The sequence below is a fragment of the Schistocerca americana genome, chromosome 8 (genome assembly GCF_021461395.2).
Source record: "Schistocerca americana isolate TAMUIC-IGC-003095 chromosome 8, iqSchAmer2.1, whole genome shotgun sequence".
In the NCBI taxonomy this organism is placed as follows: Eukaryota; Metazoa; Arthropoda; class Insecta; order Orthoptera; family Acrididae; genus Schistocerca; species Schistocerca americana.
In genome coordinates this window covers 514310939-514332615 of record NC_060126.1, presented here as the reverse complement: position 1 = coordinate 514332615, position 21677 = coordinate 514310939, and the positions used below count along the sequence as shown (strand labels likewise).

General features: G+C 42.1%; 1 protein-coding gene across 1 annotated transcript in view; it reads right to left on the bottom strand.

Annotated features, from left to right (window-relative positions):
- Positions 1-21677, bottom strand: part of LOC124544724 (neurogenic locus notch homolog protein 1-like) — a 132174-nt gene that overhangs the window by 56234 nt on the left and 54263 nt on the right. The window contains exon 4 of the mRNA XM_047123370.1: positions 4620-4790. Within this exon, the coding sequence (XP_046979326.1) occupies positions 4620-4790 (171 nt within the window). The remainder of the gene's footprint in view (positions 1-4619; positions 4791-21677) is intronic.

The following is a 21677-nucleotide window of genomic DNA, read 5'->3' as shown; positions in this document are numbered from 1 at the left end:
CGAACCTCAAAGTTTTTATTTCTTCTCCATGGATTTTAATACCTACTCTGAATTTTTGTTTGTTTCCTTTACTGCTTGCTCAATAAACGGATTGAATAACATTGGGGAGAGGCTACAACCCTGTCTCACTCCCTTCCCAACCACAGCTTCCCTTTCATGCCCCTCGATTCTTATAACTGCCATCTGTTTTCTGTACAAATTGTAAATAGCCTTTCGCTCCCTGTATTTTACCCCTGCCACCTTAAGAATTTGAAAGAGAGAATTCTAGTCAACATTGTCAAAAGCTTTCTCTAAGTCTACAAATGCTAGGAATGTAGGTTTGCCTTTCCTTAATCTTTCTTCTACGATAAGTCGTAAGGTCAGTATTGCCTCACATGTTCCAACATTTCTACAGAATCCAAACTGATCTTCCCTGAGGTCAACTTCTACCAGTCAACACCTGCTTTCTTTGGGATTGGAATTATTATATTCTTCTTGATGTCTGAGGGTATTTCGCCTGTCTCATGCATCCTGCTCACCAGATGGTAAAGTTTTGTCAGGACTGGCTCTCCCAAGGCTGTCAGTAGTTCTAATGGAATGTTGTCTACTCCCGGGGCCATGTTTCGACTCAGGTCTTTCAGTGCACTGTCAACCTCTTCACGCAGTATCATATCTCCCATTTCATCTTCATCTACATCCTCTTCAATTTCCATAATATTGTCCTCAAGTACATCACCCTTGCATAGACCCTCTATATACTCCTTCCACCTTTGTGCTTTCCCTTCTCTGCTTAGAATTGGGTTTCCATCTGAGCTCTTGATATTCTTACAAGTGGTTCTCTTTTCTCCAAAGGTTTCTTTAATTTCCCTGTAAGCAGTACCTATCTTACCACTAGTGAGATAAGCCTCTACATCCTTACATTTGTCCTCTAGCCATCCCTGCTTAGCCATTTTGCACTTCCTGTTGATCTCATTTTTGAGACGTTTGTATTCCTTTTTGCCTGCTTCATTTACTGCATTTTTATGTTTTCTCCGTTCATCAATTAAATTCAATATTTCTTCTGTTACCCAAGGATTGCTACTAGCCCTCATCTTTTTACCTACTTGATCCTCTGCTGCTAAAATGACCAAACACCCATGGACATCACCAGCTTACATGGACCGAAGACATGCAAATGGCTTTCGCACGTTCAGTTGACAGTTTGGTTTCGGCACTGCCTTTACCCCACCCGGTGCTGGGCTCACTCTTACATTCACTACTGATGCCAGCACGGTAGCAATAGGCACGATACTCCAACTCCAACAATGAGCAAGTGGAGCCGCTCTGGTTTTTCTACAAAAAGCTCTCAAAAGCCCAAACGCAGTACTCTGCATTTCACTGAGAACTTTTAGCAACCTACGAAGCTGTCCGCTATTTCAGAGAAGATATTGACGGGCGAGCAATTGCGATTTACAAAAAACCATAAACTGATTGTGGACGTGATGCGACATCTGTTGACATGAGTTACTCCGAGACAATTTAGATACTTGAACTATATTTCTCAATTTACAATGGACATCTGCTACTTATGGGCAGGTCAATACTATATCGCTTCAACTGAACTACTTCCAAATGGCACAGGAACAGACATCAGATCTGTCAATTACGGTGCTTGCTTCTGACCCAGCAACCAGTCTGAGGTTTGGACAATGTCAGCTAGCAGAGACAGACGGAGATCTACTCTGTGATACTTCGCTTGGAAAACGACAGCCACTGGTTCCAGCGCCCTTTCACAAAGCCATTTTCCAGTCGTTGCAAAATCTCTCCCATCCAGTAATATGCCCCACAATGAACTTGTCACTGACAATTTCATACACCTGGATGTTAAAAGAGACAGCAAAGTATGGACACACGCATGCACTGCCTGCCAACAAAGCAAAGTCGGTCGTCAGACACAATCGCCACTAGGCCACTTCACAGTTCTGTGGGGATGATTTTATCACATTCCTTTGGACCTTGTTGGCCCTTTACTGGAATCTTCAGGATAAAAATATATCCTCTCAATGACTGATGGGGGTGACACGACGAGTTGAGGTGACACCGATGACCGATATGATGGCAAAAGCCACAGCTACGACATTTGCGCAAATGTAGATCGCCCAGTTCAGCTGCCCACTCATGATAACAATGGAGGACGACAGTAGACGTCTCGTTGTTTGAAGCATTACGCAACACGTGGGGCATCGACCTCTGGTGTATGACAGCAATCACCCACATAGTAACAGTCTCGTTGAGAAGTGGCACAGAAATGAAAGCAGCACTCATGTGTCACAGTGGTGAATGGGGGGGAAGTGCTCCCTCAAGTCTCGCTAGGGGTGCATAACACTGCAAAAGAGGATTTACAGGTGTCGCTTGCCGAACTGCTATGTGGAGACATACTGCAACTACCACAGGACCTTTTCAAGCCACCCACAGACAACGACCCGCAACCATTACTGGAACTACTAAAACCAGTATGGATAAGAATTCAGTGCATCACCACAGCCCCACACAACACTGCCTACTTTTGTATACAAGGCACCGGTCACGACACAATCTGTCATGCTGTGTGACGAGACGACACGGTCTGACCTGCACTCATGACTCCGTACGAGGGTCCATACCAAGTCATCGACTGCAGCGATAAAACTTTCCGAATCCAGGGCGATGGCAATCTGACAACGGTGGCTGTCAACCATTGTGCAGCTGGTGTAGACCTTGGAAGATCTCTCCACTGATTCTACACCACTTTTATTGCCACCACAGATGTTGATGGAACTTGAATGACCAGCATCACCCGTGCGACAGCCGAGGGCAGTGGACGACAGAGCACCACCTCCCACCTCGGTGTACGGCCGACCACGACGCTTCCCGCAACACCTCACAGATTACAAATTCACGTAAGCGGCAGCAGTAACTGCGCCTCCCCCCCGTGCTCTGCACTCCCCGGGCCGGGAGGGGGTGGGTTGGTCTTTGGGGACTCTGAACAATGACATCACTGATGGACAATGTACATGCTCTCTTCTGGGGCCACAATTAGTATACGCTCTGTGCTTTCATATTTAATGGATGCTACATATTGTATTACGTGGAAATAAAATGCTGTGTACAGAATGCAGCACTGTTGGTAATAATTCACTATTGTATTGCCTAGACTGTGAAAACTCACCAAAACCTTTTATTGTAAACCTGTTCAAATAAAACAAGAGTTTACAAGATGATAGAATTTATTGCTGCGTCCTCTTTGGTTTCACAAAATTATCAAATTTTAAACAGAGCAGTAGACTGTTGTGGTCGCTAGTTTCCCGTGCATCCCTCGCACTAGTGCCGCGCAAGTCTAATTTCCTCAACTGTTCGAGCGAGATCGACACTGCATCGAATGCTTCAGCGTATCAGGAAATCTCTAGCTGTTGGGGCTTCAGTATCATTTGCTCATCCCACCCTTACAAATTCTTAAAAATAAATCTGGCTGAGATCTCGATAGCGAAAGCTTCATTTGAAAATGTAAAAATACCTCTATATCTATTTATTAAACTATGTAAAAATGTTGATCTCAGCAAGCATAGATTGATATGTGAATATAAGATGACCCTGCAATTTTTTACTGATGTTTTTGGGAAAAAACTGGTCTTATAATAGGGTAAATACGGTACAAATTGACTTTTCCCATTAGACGTGGTATGACATTGGCATGGTGGATGGGCATACCTACCAGTGCCACAGCTGTTGAAAGTCAAACTTGTGCAGTCATGCACATTGCATAGCACAGTTGGTTTAATGTGCAACTCACACCGTAGCCATCGTATTGTGATTTATCGTCATTTGTAGCTGAACCCATTTATGTTATGATGCTTAGAGCATCATCTAATGGAAAAATTTATTTATTGTTTTCATAATGATTCCCCCTTCTTCAATATTCTGTTCAAATTTGACATTATTCTGAGCAACGGTTCATTTTTTACAGTATTTTGAAACTGGAACTTTAATTATAATCACCCTGCAATATTAAGATTCACAGAATCCCATGGATCCATTGAGTAGCTAACAAAACGCACTAACTGCTGTCATTTCGTGATTTAATGATTACCCAAATATGGCAAGTGAATGTATTAATGGCAGCATCAGTTGAGCATTTCTTTTAAAGATCAGTTTGTGAGTTTTGAATGTGATATTATTACCACGATGGACACCATTTGATAACATATTACTTAATCAGAAAGGTTAGGCAAAAATGTCAGTAACAAAACAGATCAGTAATTATTTACATTGGATATAAAAAATTTCTTTTAAAATGGTTTAATAGTGGAATATGTTACCCTCTCTTGCCAAGTATTGTGAATTAATGACTAATTACAAATTTCAGAAATATGTTGTTTATTAGCTGAGTACAGCATTTTTGTATTTTATTTAAAATGCTGTGTACTCCAAATGAACTTTTATTTTCAAGATATTTTACAAATTTATCAACTTCAGAAGGGGAAACTGAGGTGGCAGGTGACCAAATCTATTGAAGCTGCTACCACATATTTCCTGTACAGATGTGTACTATGAACTGAGAGTGTGTCCTCTATCCCTCTCACACTAATCTCATTCACTCAACCACTCACACGAGAAGTACTCACCTGGATCATTGCGGCAATGCACGAAAGGGTCGCCAGAGTACCCAGCGGGGCAAGAGCATATGGGCACATGATTCCGTGCCTCACATTTTGCATTTATTCCACAGGTTCCATCACACACATCTCTGCACTGAGAACTAATGCAAGTCTTGTGGCTCGGACAATCTTCACTGACTGTCAACAGACAAAAGTGGGGAAACAAATTACTGACTCACAAAAAGTGTAATAAAACACTTATTCAAAATCTCGAGGCATCACAGCTTCGACATTTAACAGCTTCTGTATCAGCACACGTATTAGAAGAACACAAAATTTGTCTAATTAAGCATAATTCTTGTAATACCTAACCCACCAATCCAGTATTATTTCATAAACAGGGATGAAATGAACACTTTTTCAAGAGTGAAAGTGCTTATTTGATGTATGATAAATATGAAAGCATAATCTCTGTTTATATTATCCACATTTATAACAACATGGTTTTTATGTCAGACAAACGAATTACTCAATAGCCACAGAAGTACATATATGAGGAGTGAGGTATGTGATGTGCAGTCATCCTAGCACTACACTTCACTTTGACAAAAATGCCTGTAGAGACGTCTCAGCTAATAAACAAAGAACTGACACTGTACTCACCTGTCTTCAGCTTACTGACAAATATTAACAAAATATGAGAATCTCTGAGGGATTCTGACACTAGGAGGCAATTGTCGGCAGGCTGGAGGCAGCAGGCAGGCTCCTGTGAGGGGCGGTGAGGTGGAGAGTAGCGGCACAGTGGGAGAGAGCCCACCTCACTACAGAATCACTCCTAACGTGTGATGTACACACATAATCTTTGAATATGTGAGAATAATCGATCCGGCAACCATCTGTAATAATATGTGTTACTTCTTGTACGTTTGTGTAGCTACAATTCGGTGTATGTTATTTCTTTGGTGTGTAAGGTTTACCCACATAACTGGTGACTCTGACAACGAAGAAAATGGTATAAGTATGGCCATTTTAATTTGTGGACAGTTAAATTTGGAATCACGACAATGGAAGACACTCACAAGGTTCCAGAAATGTGCAACAAAATCCATGTTTTGGAGGTCTCAGTGGTGACGCTTCTGCTATACCACCACATAGGGGCCACAGGAGATCTTAAGCCTCCAGTTACAGAGAGGCCAACAGCTGCTCCACGTACGGCTATTCACTCCCAACACACCAGCAACCTGCACCGACAACAGAAACTCACTCCCGGCTGGCCAAACGACACGCGCTTGCCGCAGCACCGTGTGAATTTGTGGCGCTGGCTGTTTGCGCTCTTTTGACCCCCAGTGCCATTTGCACCTCTGAGAACTGCGGGTGGTCGTACCTACCACTGCACCTGTCTCCAAAAATTACTCTTCGTTAGCAGTTCCGATACAACTCGGCTCAGTACTTACACTTGGGGAATTCCCTGGACTCGCTACTGGCCTTATCTCTCGGATTACTACTACTTGAGTTCTGTGTATATTTCCTATGTAAGTCTTGTGCATTGTCAGTACAAAAAAATGTTTCCAGAATGAGATTTTCACTCTGCAGCGGAGTGTGCGCTGATATGAAACTTCCTGGCAGATTAAAACTGTGTGCCCGACCGAGACTCGAACTCGAGACCTTTGCCTTTCGTGGGCAAGTGCTCTACCATCTGAGCTACTGAAGCACGACTCACGCCCGGTACTCACAGCTTTACTTCTGGCAGTACCTCGTCTCCTACCTTCCAAACTTTACAGAAGCTCTCGCTATTGCATGTCATCTGATTCTTGTATAGCAATGACTAAAGTTTCCCTTCCTGAAATGCACAAAGTGAACACAGTATATCGTAATGAGCTGAACGCTAAAACGGTGCAAACAATACGTCAAACCTATATGACAGACTACACGCCACCTCGCATTTGATCTTTCTGCTACACTGGGTACTGACATTAAGACACATTTGAAAATGTTGATCATTCAGGTCTTTTTTTTTCACATGATAATTGCACTCGGGAGCAATGTAATGTCCGTCCATCAACTGAAGTGGTTCTTCCGTGCCATTTTTGCAGTTAAGGGCCCTGCCGTCTGTGCCCGACCGACCACAGACTCGCTTTGCTCTCACGGAATATATTATCATGCACTGATAAGTTTCTGATGCCTGTGAACGATGGGTGACAACGTGGGTGCTGGACATTATTCCGGACCTGCCATATCGCCGAGCTTATCACACTTTTAGAGCCAAATTACCTGCTGACCACGACAAATTGCCAGTCTGAAGGCTCAGACAACTGCTCGACTGCGAAAACAGGGGTGAAAAAACCACTTCGGAGTTTTGTCAGCATCAACAATGTATAATAGTCACAGCTACAATTTCAGATGACTTGCTGTCGTTTGCAGTGTTTGGCAGCAGCAGCAGCAGCAGTAGCTGCTGTGTCACGAATGCAAGTAACAAAGAGAGGGACCGACAGAGAAGACGCCGAGAGTGGCTACTAGAATATACGTGACACTGGAGTCACCGGCGACAGTCACCCTGATATCACCTCAGATGAAACACCGGGCACGTCCACCTGACAGATGCCAGACTCGCCTGAAGAGGCGAGACTGGAGTGGGTCACCATCGTGCCCCGGCACCCACCCTGAATTTCTGCAGAGCTCCACAGTTGACTCGCCACAGCAGTTGTGACGACGTTTCCTGCTTTATTTCTTTGTTTGTTGTTCTTAGTGTCAATGTACTGTGTTGTTAAACTGGCTGAAAAATGGGTTCTGCAAGTACAACACCGATTACTTTAAATGATGTAGCTGACAGGCGCACATTTGCATTTCACAGTACTTAACTCAACACTGTTCACAACCCCCCAATAATACACAGTTATATGGCCAGTGCACTACTGTTTAACTTTCAATAAGCCTCATTCACAGGTTGCAGGCGAACATCCACATACTGCTACAATAGTTTACTGTTGTACATCTCATCATCATCATCTCAGCCTTTTCCCACGTCATGTGGGGTCGGTGTTGCTTTGCTGGACCCTTCCCTTCCATAAATGCCTATCCACTGCTTCTTCTCTGGGCCATCCTTTCTCCCAAAGATCCCCTGCTGCCTTGTCTTTCCATCTCAGTTTCGATCTTCCTCTTCTCCTTGATCCTTCCTTCGATTTCTAGGTCTTCGACTCTTCTTCCCACGTCGTGCTCCCCTCTTCTCTGCACATGTCCATACCAACTTAGCTTATTTTCTTGAACCTTCTTCCCTATGGACCCCATGTTCACTGTTCCCCTGGTGTACTCATTCCTTAGTCTATCCTTTCCTGCCACCCCACTCACCCATCTTAACATTCTCCTTTCTGCCACTTCAATCTTTTTCTCTTCGGCTTTTGTAATTGGCCAAGTTTCTGCACTATACAGCACCACAGGCCTCACCACAGACTTGTAAAGCTTTCCTTTCATCCTGCAACTAACCTCCTTATCAGACAGTACTCCGTTCAGTTTCTTCCAGTTCATCCATCCACTATTTATAATGTGCTGTATTTCAGCCTCCAGTACTTTGCATGTAAGAGCCTAGGTATTTAAATTTCTTGACCAGTGTCAGTTGTTCCCTTGCAGGTTAATATATAGATCTTTGGCATCCTTTGTACACTTATACTCTGTTTTCACCCGCTAATTCTCATTCCCCTTTCCTCTAGAGCTTTTCTCCACTGTTCAAGCATGGCCTGAAGTGTCTCCTGGGTGGGTTCACAGATTACAACATCATTGGCAAACATCATGCTCCGAGGTGCCTCTTTCTTCACATCTTTGACTAGTACATCCATGACAAGGTCAAAGAGATATGGGCTGAGAGCAGATCCCTGATGTAGTCCTACTCTTGCTGTAAATGCCTTTGTTGCACCTGCACTGCTCCTGACTTCTGTCATTGCACCTTCATACATATCTCCTATCAGCCTGATATATTTTTCTGGCAGGCAACAGTTTACTGTTGTACATCTATGAGCAGTAAAAACCTTACCACAAAGAGTTCACAGTTCTTGAAGAAAAGAAAGTTACATTTGGAGCAGACGCTGTCATTGTTTTAACACATGGCCTATTGGTGTAACACTTATTTCACTGTTAAGTTGAAGCATAGTTGTTTTAGCCAACACAGGTTTCTCGTCTCAAACTCAGCCGTAGACTGACTGTCTCTGGACTAAACATCGGCTCCTTAGATATCCTCACAATAATAGGTGCTGAAACTACACATTGTTTGAAGTTAAATTTATAGAAATTACAATTAAAACTTAACTCATTTAATTAACTGAATACATTAAAAAATTGATTCTTTTTAACAGTTTCTTCTACTACGAGGGTTAAGCCGAATTATTTGTTAAAAATCATGAAATTAACGTATATAGTTACGCAAACAACACTTTTGACAAAATTGTTAATTACTTTGGAATTAATGAAGGGCTGGCTTTGCTAACACTTTTTCGAATAGAGTCAAATAGATACTTTAAGATTACAAGCATTTTGTCTTCCAAATGTTTACAATTAGTACATAATTTATATTTGCTTATATGTCAACAACAGAATATAAGTTACGAAACAATAACTGGTTTCACACTATAACAAAAGATACTAACTAGAAATAGTTGAAATAAATTAGAAAATCAATTACACACATAAAACTAAGCACAAAATTAGATCTGGTGTTATACTCTTTAAACCAAGGGCCAACCTTCCTCTTTTATGAAAATGCAGATTATACTCAGTATATGTTAATGGTAATTAGTCAGATATGAAAAAATGAATTTTAAGGAGGCAGATGGCAAAACAAGAGGGGACGTAAAATTATCCCAGCTTGCTTTGTCACACAGTGCTGCTGAGTGGGAAGATTCAAGTTTGGCAGCACCGGGGAGGACTCAGCGAGCAGCTGCAGTCCTGACATACTGCAGTACTCCACCGCCAAGATTACCAACGACAAAATTATTAATGTTTGCTCGTACCGCAAGCATTTTGGTTGATGAAGATCGAAATGCACTGTGCACCTACCAAAACGGCTGTCACAATGTCTATTAAGCACGACAGATCACAAGCCGGACAAAAAGCACCGAAAGGCACACATGCAAAATAATGACGAGTGGAATAGTGTCACTTGGCAGTAAATGTACCAAACTGTGACAGCCGTTACATCCACAGCAACAGTACAATGTCTACTTAAGTTCCAAACAAACTACAGCTGCCAGCACACCCCACTGCATCACAGAGGTTGTACGTATGACCTTTCTGGTTGACACCAGCTCAAATACTGACACACTCCCATCACAGTGCACACCTGACAATAAACTGGATGACTGTTTGCGTCTGAAAGCAGGGAATGACTCGACAATTGCCACCTATGGCTACGATGCACTGACTATCGACACCCTTCCACGTGTACATTTGTAGTCGTCGATGTCACCGAGCCTATATTGTGTACCGACTTGTTCATTCGTTGTGCATTAGTGGCAGATTTGAGGAAACTGGAAACTGGAACTACAGAACACAGTTGATGGCAGCACAGTAGCTGCCATTCGGGAAAACTCCACCTACGGCACGGTACAGAAGATAGGTAACACCAAAGCCTATGAAACCCACACGAGAAGTCTCTGACCGATCCCCTGACACCAGCACAGCATAGCGGCATCAGACACAACACAGTGCACCGTACACGTACTACTTTTGGCCAACCCATTTCACAGTGTACCCAAATAACTGTCCCAGAGTGTCAAACAGAAAAAAAGCCATGTTTGAAGACATGCTCCAAACTGGGATAATCTGTTTTTCTGACAGCCCATTGTCTTTAATGTCTGCATCTTGTTCACAAAGAAAGACAGTTTGTGGCGGCCTTGTGCCAATTACCGCACTTTTAAACAACACGACAGTCCCAAACAGGTACTCTATACTAGACATTCAAGATTTTACACGTGCATTAGTCGGCACAAAAGTTTCCAGTGTCAGAGAGTGCTGTAAAGTGTACAATCGACCACCGGTGGCACCTTCTGGCATTGTGAAGGTAGTGGTAGTTAATGCCCTTTGCCCTACTGGAATTTTTATCTATGGCACTTGGTCTCTAAAATGTCAAAAAGTGTTAAAGGAGCTTCTTCTTATTTTGCGTGCTTCAATGGTATTTTAGTGTTTTGACTAAACACTGGCTACACAAATGACATGTGCAGGAAGTGCGTCAATGGTTGCACACCTACGGCACATTACCAAATGGAAAGAAGTGCGTCTTTGGCAAAACTGACATGGCCTTGCTGTGACACACAGTTTTAGCAGATGGCACTTGTCTCTCACCAGAGAAGACAGCAACTCTAAAGACCCCTCTGAAACAGACAGGCTACCAATAATTACATTTCCTCGAAACGGTCAACTTTCACTGCCACCACCTCCTAGCAATGGTTCTTACGCAAATGCCATCCACTGATGTGATCACAGGACATAATTCCATCGAGTGGACCCTGGAGACAGAAAACGTTTTCCACAATCTACGGGTGTGCCTGACTAGAGCAGTTGTCTCATCCACCCAGTGGCATCTGTGTCCCAGAAACAGTCGTAGATGCCCGCCGAACAACAACAGGTGCAGACCACACCGACTGACACTGGCAAATGTTAAATTTTTATTCATTGTTGCTGCCAGCACAGCAATGGTTGAGTGGGAGATCATTCCAAAGTCTGGTAAGCATGAAAGACTCTTCGAGGGGCCGATCGTAGGGCCTCCATGTTTCGTTTGACGAACAGGTTTTGGGCATTATCTGTGGCTGATGAAGTCTCTGAGTCAGATGCAGTCATCCACACTGTTCCAGAGGAAGCTTCTCGGCCTGCAAGGTCTGGGCATTCACAGAGGGTGGGTTTGCTGGTAGTTCGGAGCTCCAACATTAGGCACATGATGGGGCCCCTTAGGAACATGGCTGCCAAGGAGGGGAAGGTAGCCAGTGTACATACAAGGGGGGGGGGGGGGGGGTCATTCCGGATGTGGAAAGGGTGTTTCTGGATGCCATGAAGAGTACAGGGTGCAGCCAACTGCAGGTGGTGGCCCATGCGCCCATGTCGGTACCAATGAAGTGTGTTCCTTTGGATTGGAGGAGATTCTCTCTGGTTTCGGGCTGTTAGCGGAAATGGTAAAGACTGCCAGTCTTGCTTGTGACATTAAGGCGGAGCTCACCATCTGCAGCATCGTCGACAGAACTGATTGTGGTCCTTTGGTGCAGGGCCAAACGAAGGGTCTGAGTCAGAGGCTCAGGCAGTTCTGTGACCGTATACAGTTAACAGTTAACAGTGAAATAAGTGTTACACCAATAGGCCATGTGTTAAAACAATGACAGCGTCTGCTCCAAATGTAACTTTCTTTTCTTCAAGACATCATCGGGTGGTGGGTTTACAGGTTCCACTTAATAGGTCAGGAGTCCACAACACACAGGAAGCGGTTACATGGGTAGTGGGGGCTGTGTGTAAGGGATGGGGTGACTTTTCAGGTTAGAGCATCTCAGGAAACCACCGAAAGGGTGTCCCTCTAAAAGGGGGCAGGTAAAACACAGTAAGGTAGTTGTAGAAATGATTGGTATTGTAGTTGTAAATTGTCATAGCTGTGTTGGAAAAGAACCAGAGCTCCAAGCCCTAATAGAAAGCACTGAAACTCAGCAAGTTATAGGTACAGAAAGCTAGCTAAAGCCGGAAATAAGTTCAGCTGAAATGTTTTCAAATGACCTAACAGTGTTCAGAAAGGATAGACTAAATATAGTTGGTGGTGGAGTATTTATTGCTATCAGAAGTAGTTTACTTTGTAGTGAAATTGAAGTAGGTAGTATGGGTAGAGGTTATACTTGACAATCAGACTAAACTATTAATTCGATCATTTTACTGACCCCCTGACTCTGAAGATATAGTTTGTGAACAGTTCAAAGAAAGCTTGAGTCTCATTTCAAATAGGTAGCCCACTCATACTATTATAGTCGGTGGTGAATTCAATCTACCCTTGATACGCTGGAAAAAATTATACGTTTAAAGCTGGTGGCAGGCATAAAACATCACCTGAAATTGTACTGAATGCTTTCTCAGAAAATTATTTCGAACAATTAGTGCATGAGCCCACTCAAAGCGTAAACATACTTGACCTCTTAGCAACAAATAATCCTGGACAAACAGGGAGTATCATCACGGTTACAGGGATAAGCAACCACAAGACAGTTGCTGCTAGGCTGAATACTGTAACACGTACAACCATAAAAAAGAAATGCAAAGTACATCTATTTAAAATAGCGGATAAAAATGCTCTTAAAGCATTTTTAAGAGAGTCTCCACTCCTTCCTTTCTGATCATGTAAGTGTAGAAAAGATGTGGAATGATTTCAAAGAGATAGTATCGACGGCAATTGAAAGATACGTACCACATAAATTAATAAGTGATGGTACTGATCCCCCATGGTACACAAAATGGGTCAGATCGCTGTTGCAGAAGCAACAAAAAAAGCATGCCAAATTTAAAAGAACACGAAATCCCCAAGATTGGCAAAGTTTTGCCGAAGTTCAAAATATAGAAGTTGATATCACCATGAAGAAAATGATTTATTGACACATAGTCAGCACAGATTCAGAAAACATTCTTTATACTCATGAAGTAATGAGTGCTAACGACAGGGGATGTCAAATTGATTCCCTATTTTTAGATTTCGAGAAGGCTTTCGACACCATTCCTCACAAGCGTCTTCTAAGCAAACTGTGTGCCTAAGGAATAACACCTCAGCTGTGCAACTGGCTTGGTGATTTCCTGTCAGAAAGGTCACAGTTCATAGTAATAGATGGAAAGTCATACAGTAAAAAAGAAGTAATATCTAGCGTCCCCCAGGTAAGTGTTATAGACCCTCTATTGTTCCTGACCTATGTTAACGACGTGGGAGACAATTTGAGTAGCCCTATTAGATTATTTGCAGATGACGCTGTCATTTACTGTCTTGTAAAGTCATCAGATGACCAAAGCAAATAGTAAAATGATTTAGATAAGATATCTGTATGGTGGGAAAAGTGGCAATTGACCCTGAATAAAGAAAAGTGTGAAGTTATTCGCATGAGTACTAAAAGAAATCTGCTAAATTTCGATTATGTGATAAGTCACACAAATCTTACAGCTGTAAATTCAACTAAATACATAGGGATTACAATTACAAATAATCTACATAGATAATGTTGTGGGTAGAGCAAACCAAAGACTGCGATTCATTGGCAGAACACTTAGAAGGGCAACAGATTTACTAAAGAGACTGCTTACACCATGCTTGTCTGCCCTATTCTGGAGTATTGCTGTGCGATGTGGGATCCGCGTCAGTTGGGACTGATGGACGACATCGAAAAAGTTCAAAGAAGGGCGGCTCGTTTTGTACTATTACGAAATAGAGGAGATAGTGCCACAGACACAATATGTGGATTGGAGAGGCAATCATTAAAACAAAGGCCTTTTTCATTGCCAAAGGATCATCTCATGAAATTTCTATCACCAGTTTTCTCCTCCGATTGCGAAAAAATTCTGTTGACACCCACCTACATAGGAAGAAATGATCATCATGATAAAATAAGAGAAATCAGGGCTCAAAAATTTAAGTGCTCATTTTTCCCACACGCCGTTCGTGAGTGGAACAGCAGAGAGACAGCTTGAAGGTGGTTCACTGACCCTCTGCCAGGCACTTTATTGTGAATAGCAGAGTAATCACATAGATGTAGGTGTAGATGAGTGTATGACAGAAATGTTTGCTATATATTAAGTGGTTAGACATTTCTGACCATAAACTTAGTCTCCCCTTGTGACAATTTACACTGACAACAGACCAATAGTAATCTCTTCCCGGAATATCAGTGACAAGTTAGTGGTTGGAGTCATGACAACTTATCTACAGAAAAGGCCACTTTTTACTTATCTGCCTCACTACTGCCATCTAATAAATGACATAACACTGGAACTCTTATCTTCAACTATTCTGGAGATAGTATATGGCTTACCTACAAGTTAACTTTAGTCCACACATACATCTTCATCTACACTCTGCACACCACCGTGAGGTGCCTGCAGAAAGTGCATCCCACTGTACCAGTTATTAGGGTTTCTTACCATTCCATTCCCGTATGGGGCATGGGAAGAATGATTATTTGAATGCATTTGTGTGTGCAGTAATTATTCTGATCTTATCTTCACAATACCTATGTGAGCAATATGTAGGGAATTCTAGTATATTTGTAGGGTCATTATTGAAAGCCATTTCTTGGAACTTTGTTAATAGACTTTCTCAGAATAGTTTATGTCAACCTTCAAGAGTCTTCCAGTTCAGTTCCTTCAGTATCTCTGTGACACTCACCCACGGATCAAACAAACCTGTGAACATTCGTGCTGCCCTTCTCTGTTTATGTTCAACATCCCTCTTTAGTCCCATATGGTACAGGCCCCACACACTTGAGCAATATTCTAGAACTGGTCACATGAGTTATTTGTAAGCAATCTCCTTTGTGGACTGACTGCACTTCCTCAGTATTCTACCAATAAACTGGAGTCTACCCACCTGCTTTACCCATGACTGAGCCACTCCATTTCATATCCCTACAAAGTGCTACATCCAAGTATTTGTCTGAGTTTGCTGATTTCAACGGTGACTCATTGATATTATAGTCACAGGTTACTACATTTTTTCGTTTTGTGAAGTGCACAATTTTACATTTCAGAACATTTAAAGCAAGTTGCCAGTCATTGAGCCACTTTGAAATCTTATCAAGATCTAAGTACTTATCCAACTTCTTTCAGATAGTGCTTCAGCAGCGAAAAGTATGAGCTTACTAGTAACATAATCTTGCAAGATCATTGACATACAACATGAACAGCAAGGGCACTTCTCTGGGGAACACCCACTGTTACTTCTTCATTTGACGATGACTCTTGATCCAAGATAACCACTGTGTCCTCCCTACTAAAAAGTCCTCACTCCAGTCACAAATTTCACTTGATATCCCATATGATCGTACTTTTGACAATAAGTATAGGTGTGGTCCTGAGTCAAATTTTTTTCAGAAATCAAGAAATACTGCTTCTACCTGACTGCCTTGATACATAGCTTTCAGTATGTCATGTGAGAAAAGTTCAAGATGGAGAGATACGTAGAAAAACCAAATGGAATATTATCCCTCCAAAGGCAAATATATCTCTAGACAATCAGTTAAACCAAAAGACTGCTCAAAATGAATAAGGAAATGCACTTTTAATTTCAGAGAGGCTGACAGAATAAAAATTCACGAAGAATTATGAAATATAGGCAATACAGACAGACAGCGTCTATATATCAAAACACTTTTAGAAAAGATGGGAAAGGGAAGTAATAGACTTCTACAGGCTCATGCAGAAGAAAATTCACAAATAAGTACTTTTTAAACAAAGATGGTCAGAGATTTCAGGTTTATCAGTCCTTCTCTCTTGCAAATGTTTCATTTGACTGCATCATTCACAAGTCAGGTTCTGTTACAAAGGAAAGAGTACAACATCATTTCTAAGAGATAAAGTGGGTAGCACAAACTGGAAACAGCTAAATCAGATTCTGCCAAAGAAAAAATTAGATCTCAGCTTTTCATAACTCCCTCCACATTATGCTAAGAAGAATTAAGAGAAAGACCACTTGCCACACGAGTTAAGTCCTCAAAAAATGAGCCTTATGTATGTGAAAGCTGGAAATAATGATAACATCTCTCCTGGAAAGGAATATTATTATTGAAACATATTTAATGCAGAATTTATCCAGTCCTTCCATGTACTTAAAATGTTTTATGTGTGAAATGCTGTGGTTTCTCTTGAGAATGCCACAGAGAAAGAAATTCGTCATTTGGGTCAAGATGCTAACATAAATCAGGATAGTTTAGCAAAGGCTACAAGAGACAGCATCAAGCTGGAAGCTACATCAAGATAAACACATTTAGCTGAATTTAATATGGATGCTGTCTACTACAAGCCAAAGACAAATGCTAATGCATTGTTTTATTGATGGAGAGTCATTGTGTACAACTTAACTGTGCACAATAAAACTTCAAGAGAAGCCGCATGCTACAAGTGGCGTGAAAGTACGAGGGTGGTTCCATAAGTACCCAACCCAACAAAGAAATCACAAAAATTTTGGAAAAAAATGTATTTATTTTTCAACATCATCTCCTTTCAGCTCTATACACTTTTCCCAGCAATGTTCAGTAAGTTTGATACCCTTTTTATAATGAGAACTGTCTAATTCCTAATAATAGCCATTAACTGCCGACATCATGTCTTCATTTGTTGAAAATATTCGACCGCCGAGCCATTTTTTCAAGTTTGGGAACAGAAAATAATCCGAGGGGGCTAAATCTGGCGAATAGGGTGCATGAGGCAGCAATGCAAACTTCAGTTCATTAATTTTGGCCATTGCAATAATGGACTTGTGAGATGATGCATTGTCCTGAAGAAACGACACATTCTTCTTGGTCAAATGTGGCCTTTTTTGATTGATTTCTTCACCCAAATGTTGCAATAATTTTGCATAATACTCGCCATTGACAGTTTTTCCTTTTCCAAGGTAGTCAATGAAAATTATCCCACGCGCATCCCATAAAAATGATGCCATGACCTTGCCTGCAGATGAAACGGTCTTCACCTTCTTTGGAGTCAGCTCTCCAATTTGTGTCCATTGTTTTGAGTGTTCTTTTGTCTCGGGGATGAAGTGATGGACCCATGTTTTATCCATAGTAATGAAATGGCACAAAAAATCATCTTCGTTGGTGCGAAACTTCGCTAAACACTAAACTGAAACATCTTCACGACACTGTTTTTGCTAGGGTGTGAGCAAACGTGGCACAAACCTTGCACACATTTTTCAGATAATGTGCAATGTACCACAATTTTGGAATTGCCTACTATGTCTGCTAGCTCACACACGTTCAGTCGATGATCATCCAGTACTGCTTTGTGGATTTTCTTCACCATTTATGGAGTCTTCACCTCATTTGGTCGACCACTGCGATGCTCATCTTGGCCGCTCGTAGTATGGCCTCATTTAAACTCGGCTACCCAATACTTTGCTGTTGTCAACAATGGAGCAGACTCTCCAAAAGTAGAATCTAGGTCAGCTTTAATACTGGTTGCACTGAGACCTTTCGAAAACAAATATTGTATATCATAACGATGACCAATTTTCTCAATTTTCACAAGTTCACTCACAACATTCACTATTGATGGCTGCCAAACAAATACTAAAAATGTGGCATCTTCAAACTTGAAACATATGCTTCATAGAACGTATACTTTATAATCCAGAGATATTTTTCATCGACTGCCATCTCTTGGTCAGGCCGGGTACTTACGGGACCACCCTCCTACTGCCAAATGCTGATGTATGGACACTGCTTCACGCTTGCCTAATTTTCTAGAAAAAATGTAGACAGTGATGACTGGATTATCTTCTCTGATACAAGTGGATTGCAAAATAGAAATGGAAACATATTATGTTCCTGTACACTGTCGGTCATCTTATATCCTTGTAATAAGTCACACCTTCTTTGAGCCAGGCCACTCACAAATGGAGTGCGACTCTGATTTTTCCTCAACAGAGAAAATGACAAGACTGCTTGATGGTTCACTGCTGCCAAGTAACAAACAAAAATTACCAATTCACTGAAGTCCAGCACACAGAAGTACTCAATTTCCCAGAACTGAGACATTACAGGATAAAGAACAGAGAAATTGACAGTGATGGAAATAATGGCAATTAGCTCAAGATAACCTGTTTTCTCTACTGAATCATCATTTCTACAAGTTTTTAATTGCAGATACAACAGCTGGTGAAGGCACAAATATTAAAGGTAATGAAGATTAAAGCATATTCAATTTTCAATAAGATCTGTTTCAGTGGATATCTGTACAAAAAGTACAATTATTTTGTATTTGTTACGTATTTTGTTATATCTTCATGGTGACTTGTCCTTTTAAACGTTTAACGAAAATATAATTATTATGACCCGTGTAATTCTTGAAACACTAATAAATGTCTGAAATACATTGTTTAAGATTACTCATGACAATGAAGCAAAATAAATTTTGTAAATTGGTGCATTCTTTGTTACCGTTATTACCGCTGTATGCTACTGAGTCCTGTTAACCAATCAGCAGATGTGCTTTGTTTGAGTAGGCTGCATTTAAATGACTGTCACAAACAACACGGGCAGGCAGTGAAACTTGGTGGCAGATTAAAATTGTGTGCCCAACCGGGACTGAAACCTGGGACCTCAGTCTTCGTCTTTTACGGTGGGTCGTGAGTTGTGCTCAGATAACTGAGTCGAAAGAGCATTTACCAACATAAGGCAAAGGTCCCAGGTTCGAGTCCCAGTCTGGCAGCAGTTTTAATCTGCTAGGAAGTTTCAATCACACAGCACAGACTGCTGACTTGCAGGGCCTCATAGACAAATGCAATTTCACATCAGAGAGCAGTAAAGTTTTGTATGCGGAAATTGTGTACCTAGCCTGACACGGTGGTCGCAGCTAAAGCTTTACCCAAATCTGGATGTAGTCTTGGTGAAAAGCTCAAAATTACGAAAGCTTTTGAATGTGCTTTGACAGCTCAGCACACTTTTAAAAATAAAATTCAAGTTTCACAAGTAGTTAGTTGCCACGGCAAACGTGGTCAACTGACGATTCTGGCTAATCATCTCCAGAGACCTTTTCAAGTTTCGGACATCTATGATGTATATGTGCAGACTGAAGAGATGAATGAAAACTTGTACCAAAGCTGGGATTTGAACCTAGGTCTCCTGGCAGAGAGCTTGGAGATCCAGGTCTGAATCCCGACTTCGGTGCAAATTTTCATTCATCTCTTCAGTCTTCATATATAATCATCCTCTATTTCTGCCTCTAAGTCCCGCCTGAGCTCACAGGCATCTGGATCACTGACACCTTGTGAGTGACTTAAGCACTTTGATCATTCTGCTGTGATTCACACCCATTACAGCTGTGGATCAGGCAGCTCCCATACTGTACAGCTCAATTATTCCAAAATTGAGATGGAGGCTTTGCTGATTATTTATAAGGTCAATAAATGTTTTTTATTTTTGTATGTCAGCAAATTTCATCGGATGACTGACCACAAACATTCGATTGCATTTTCAGGCGCCGCTCTGAGTTCCCGTAAAGGCGGCACTATGTCTGCAGCGCTGGGCATCGTTTTCAAGTAGGCACCACTATGAGGTCCAGTTTTGCCGCACTGGTCGACACACCGATGCCCACACCCTGTCCTGCTTTCCTATTGGCCGCAAAGTCCAATTTGATTGCCAGAAAACAGTTTGTTTTGCCCTGGACCAATATCTACAACAAACCCCGGATGATATCCCGCTGACTGTGCACGAGTTAGCTACGGTATTGGCCCGTGCCTCGGTCGTAAAGAAAGTTTTGTCGGCAGTCCAGAAAGGACGGTCAGAGCACACTTCTCGACAGACTGCCCTGGCTTTTTGCAGTTACTTCACATTGCAGTTTTGGCTTAACACCACGAAGATCATCTTAATGTCGGCCATGGAGGACTCCGAGTGTGGGTCGTGTTCCCACCCCCAGATCCTCCACTTCTTGCATGCTCTTCACATTCTTCGCGCGAGTACGATGAGCGTGAGGATGTCGGCCGGATGGCACATCTACCGGCCACTCACTGACACAGACATTCGAACGTAAATGGCGCTCTTGATGTGCCTGCTCTGGTGTCTCCTGGGCAACATTTCCCACCACAGCTCTGCCCTGACCGCCAAGGAGGGAAGGGTTGTGTCAATTTTGCTGGGTCATTTCGGGGAGCTATATCGCCAGTGGTGGTGAACGCCCTTTGAACTTACTGTACATAACAAGGATGCTGCCCACTGTGATCCTCGCTAAGATCTGTGCCCTCCAGAAGATTCTCACCGTCCAGGGGATGCCGACATCCAGGTGTTGAACAACGAGTCCGAATTTATGTCGATATAATTCCAGGCCTTCTATTGCTGTAGCAACATCAAACTACAGAATCCACCAGAAAAATGTATACACTCTTTGTCCGGCTCTATCGAGATATCGATATTGTTGTTCGATTTGAGTTACGAGTGTGTTGTAGTATGGTCTTTCGCTCGACAAATGTTAGTACTTTCACCTCGGTATTGACAAAACAAGATGGCTGGGGTGCACTTGAGATTCGAGCAATAAAAATGTATTGTTACATGGTTTTTCAAATTTGATAATGCTGTTGAAGTGCAATGTCAGTGGAGGTGGGAGCTTGAAACGGAACCACCGACCCGCCTAACAGTTAAATGCTTCACTGACAAGTTTGAATTGCATGGAACGATTTGTGATATTCACAAAGGAAGATCAGGAAGACAGCATACAGCTACAAGTCCTGCTTCGTCAGCTCTCGCATTATAAAAGTTCGTTAATTCTTCACAGAAGTCTGCTACGCAATGTGCACATGAAGTGGGGATTATCAGTACAAGTGTAACAAGAATTCTGAAAGCTGCAAAGTAGAATGCTTACATTCCACAATTACTGCATGCGATTAATGACGACAATCCTGATCACTGAATGCAATTTTGGAAATGGTATCCGTAAATGGTAACTGATGACGAACAATTTGTGACGAAGGTAGTGTGGAGTGACGAGTCACAATTGATGAGTCACAATTTAAACTTAATGGAACTGTGAATCGGCATGACAGTGTGTACTGGCACAGTAAAATCCACATGTTTATGTGGATAAAGCAGTCAATGTACCAGAGGTTCATGTGTGGTATGGACTATCATCTAGGGGCTTAGTAGAACCCTTTTTCTTTGATGCTACTGTCATTGGAGAAGTGTACCTGGAAGTGTTATGCACACAAATTTTGCCAGGTATACATGTGCTTTATGGAGCTGATGAAGAGGTCTTCTACCAACAGGACAGGGCGCCACCACACTACCACCTAGCCATACGAGCTTTCCTGGATGACAACGTTCAGGGTCATTGGATTGGACGAAGAGGGCCCATTGAGTTCCCTCCACAATTGCCAGATCTAACACCTATGGACTTTTA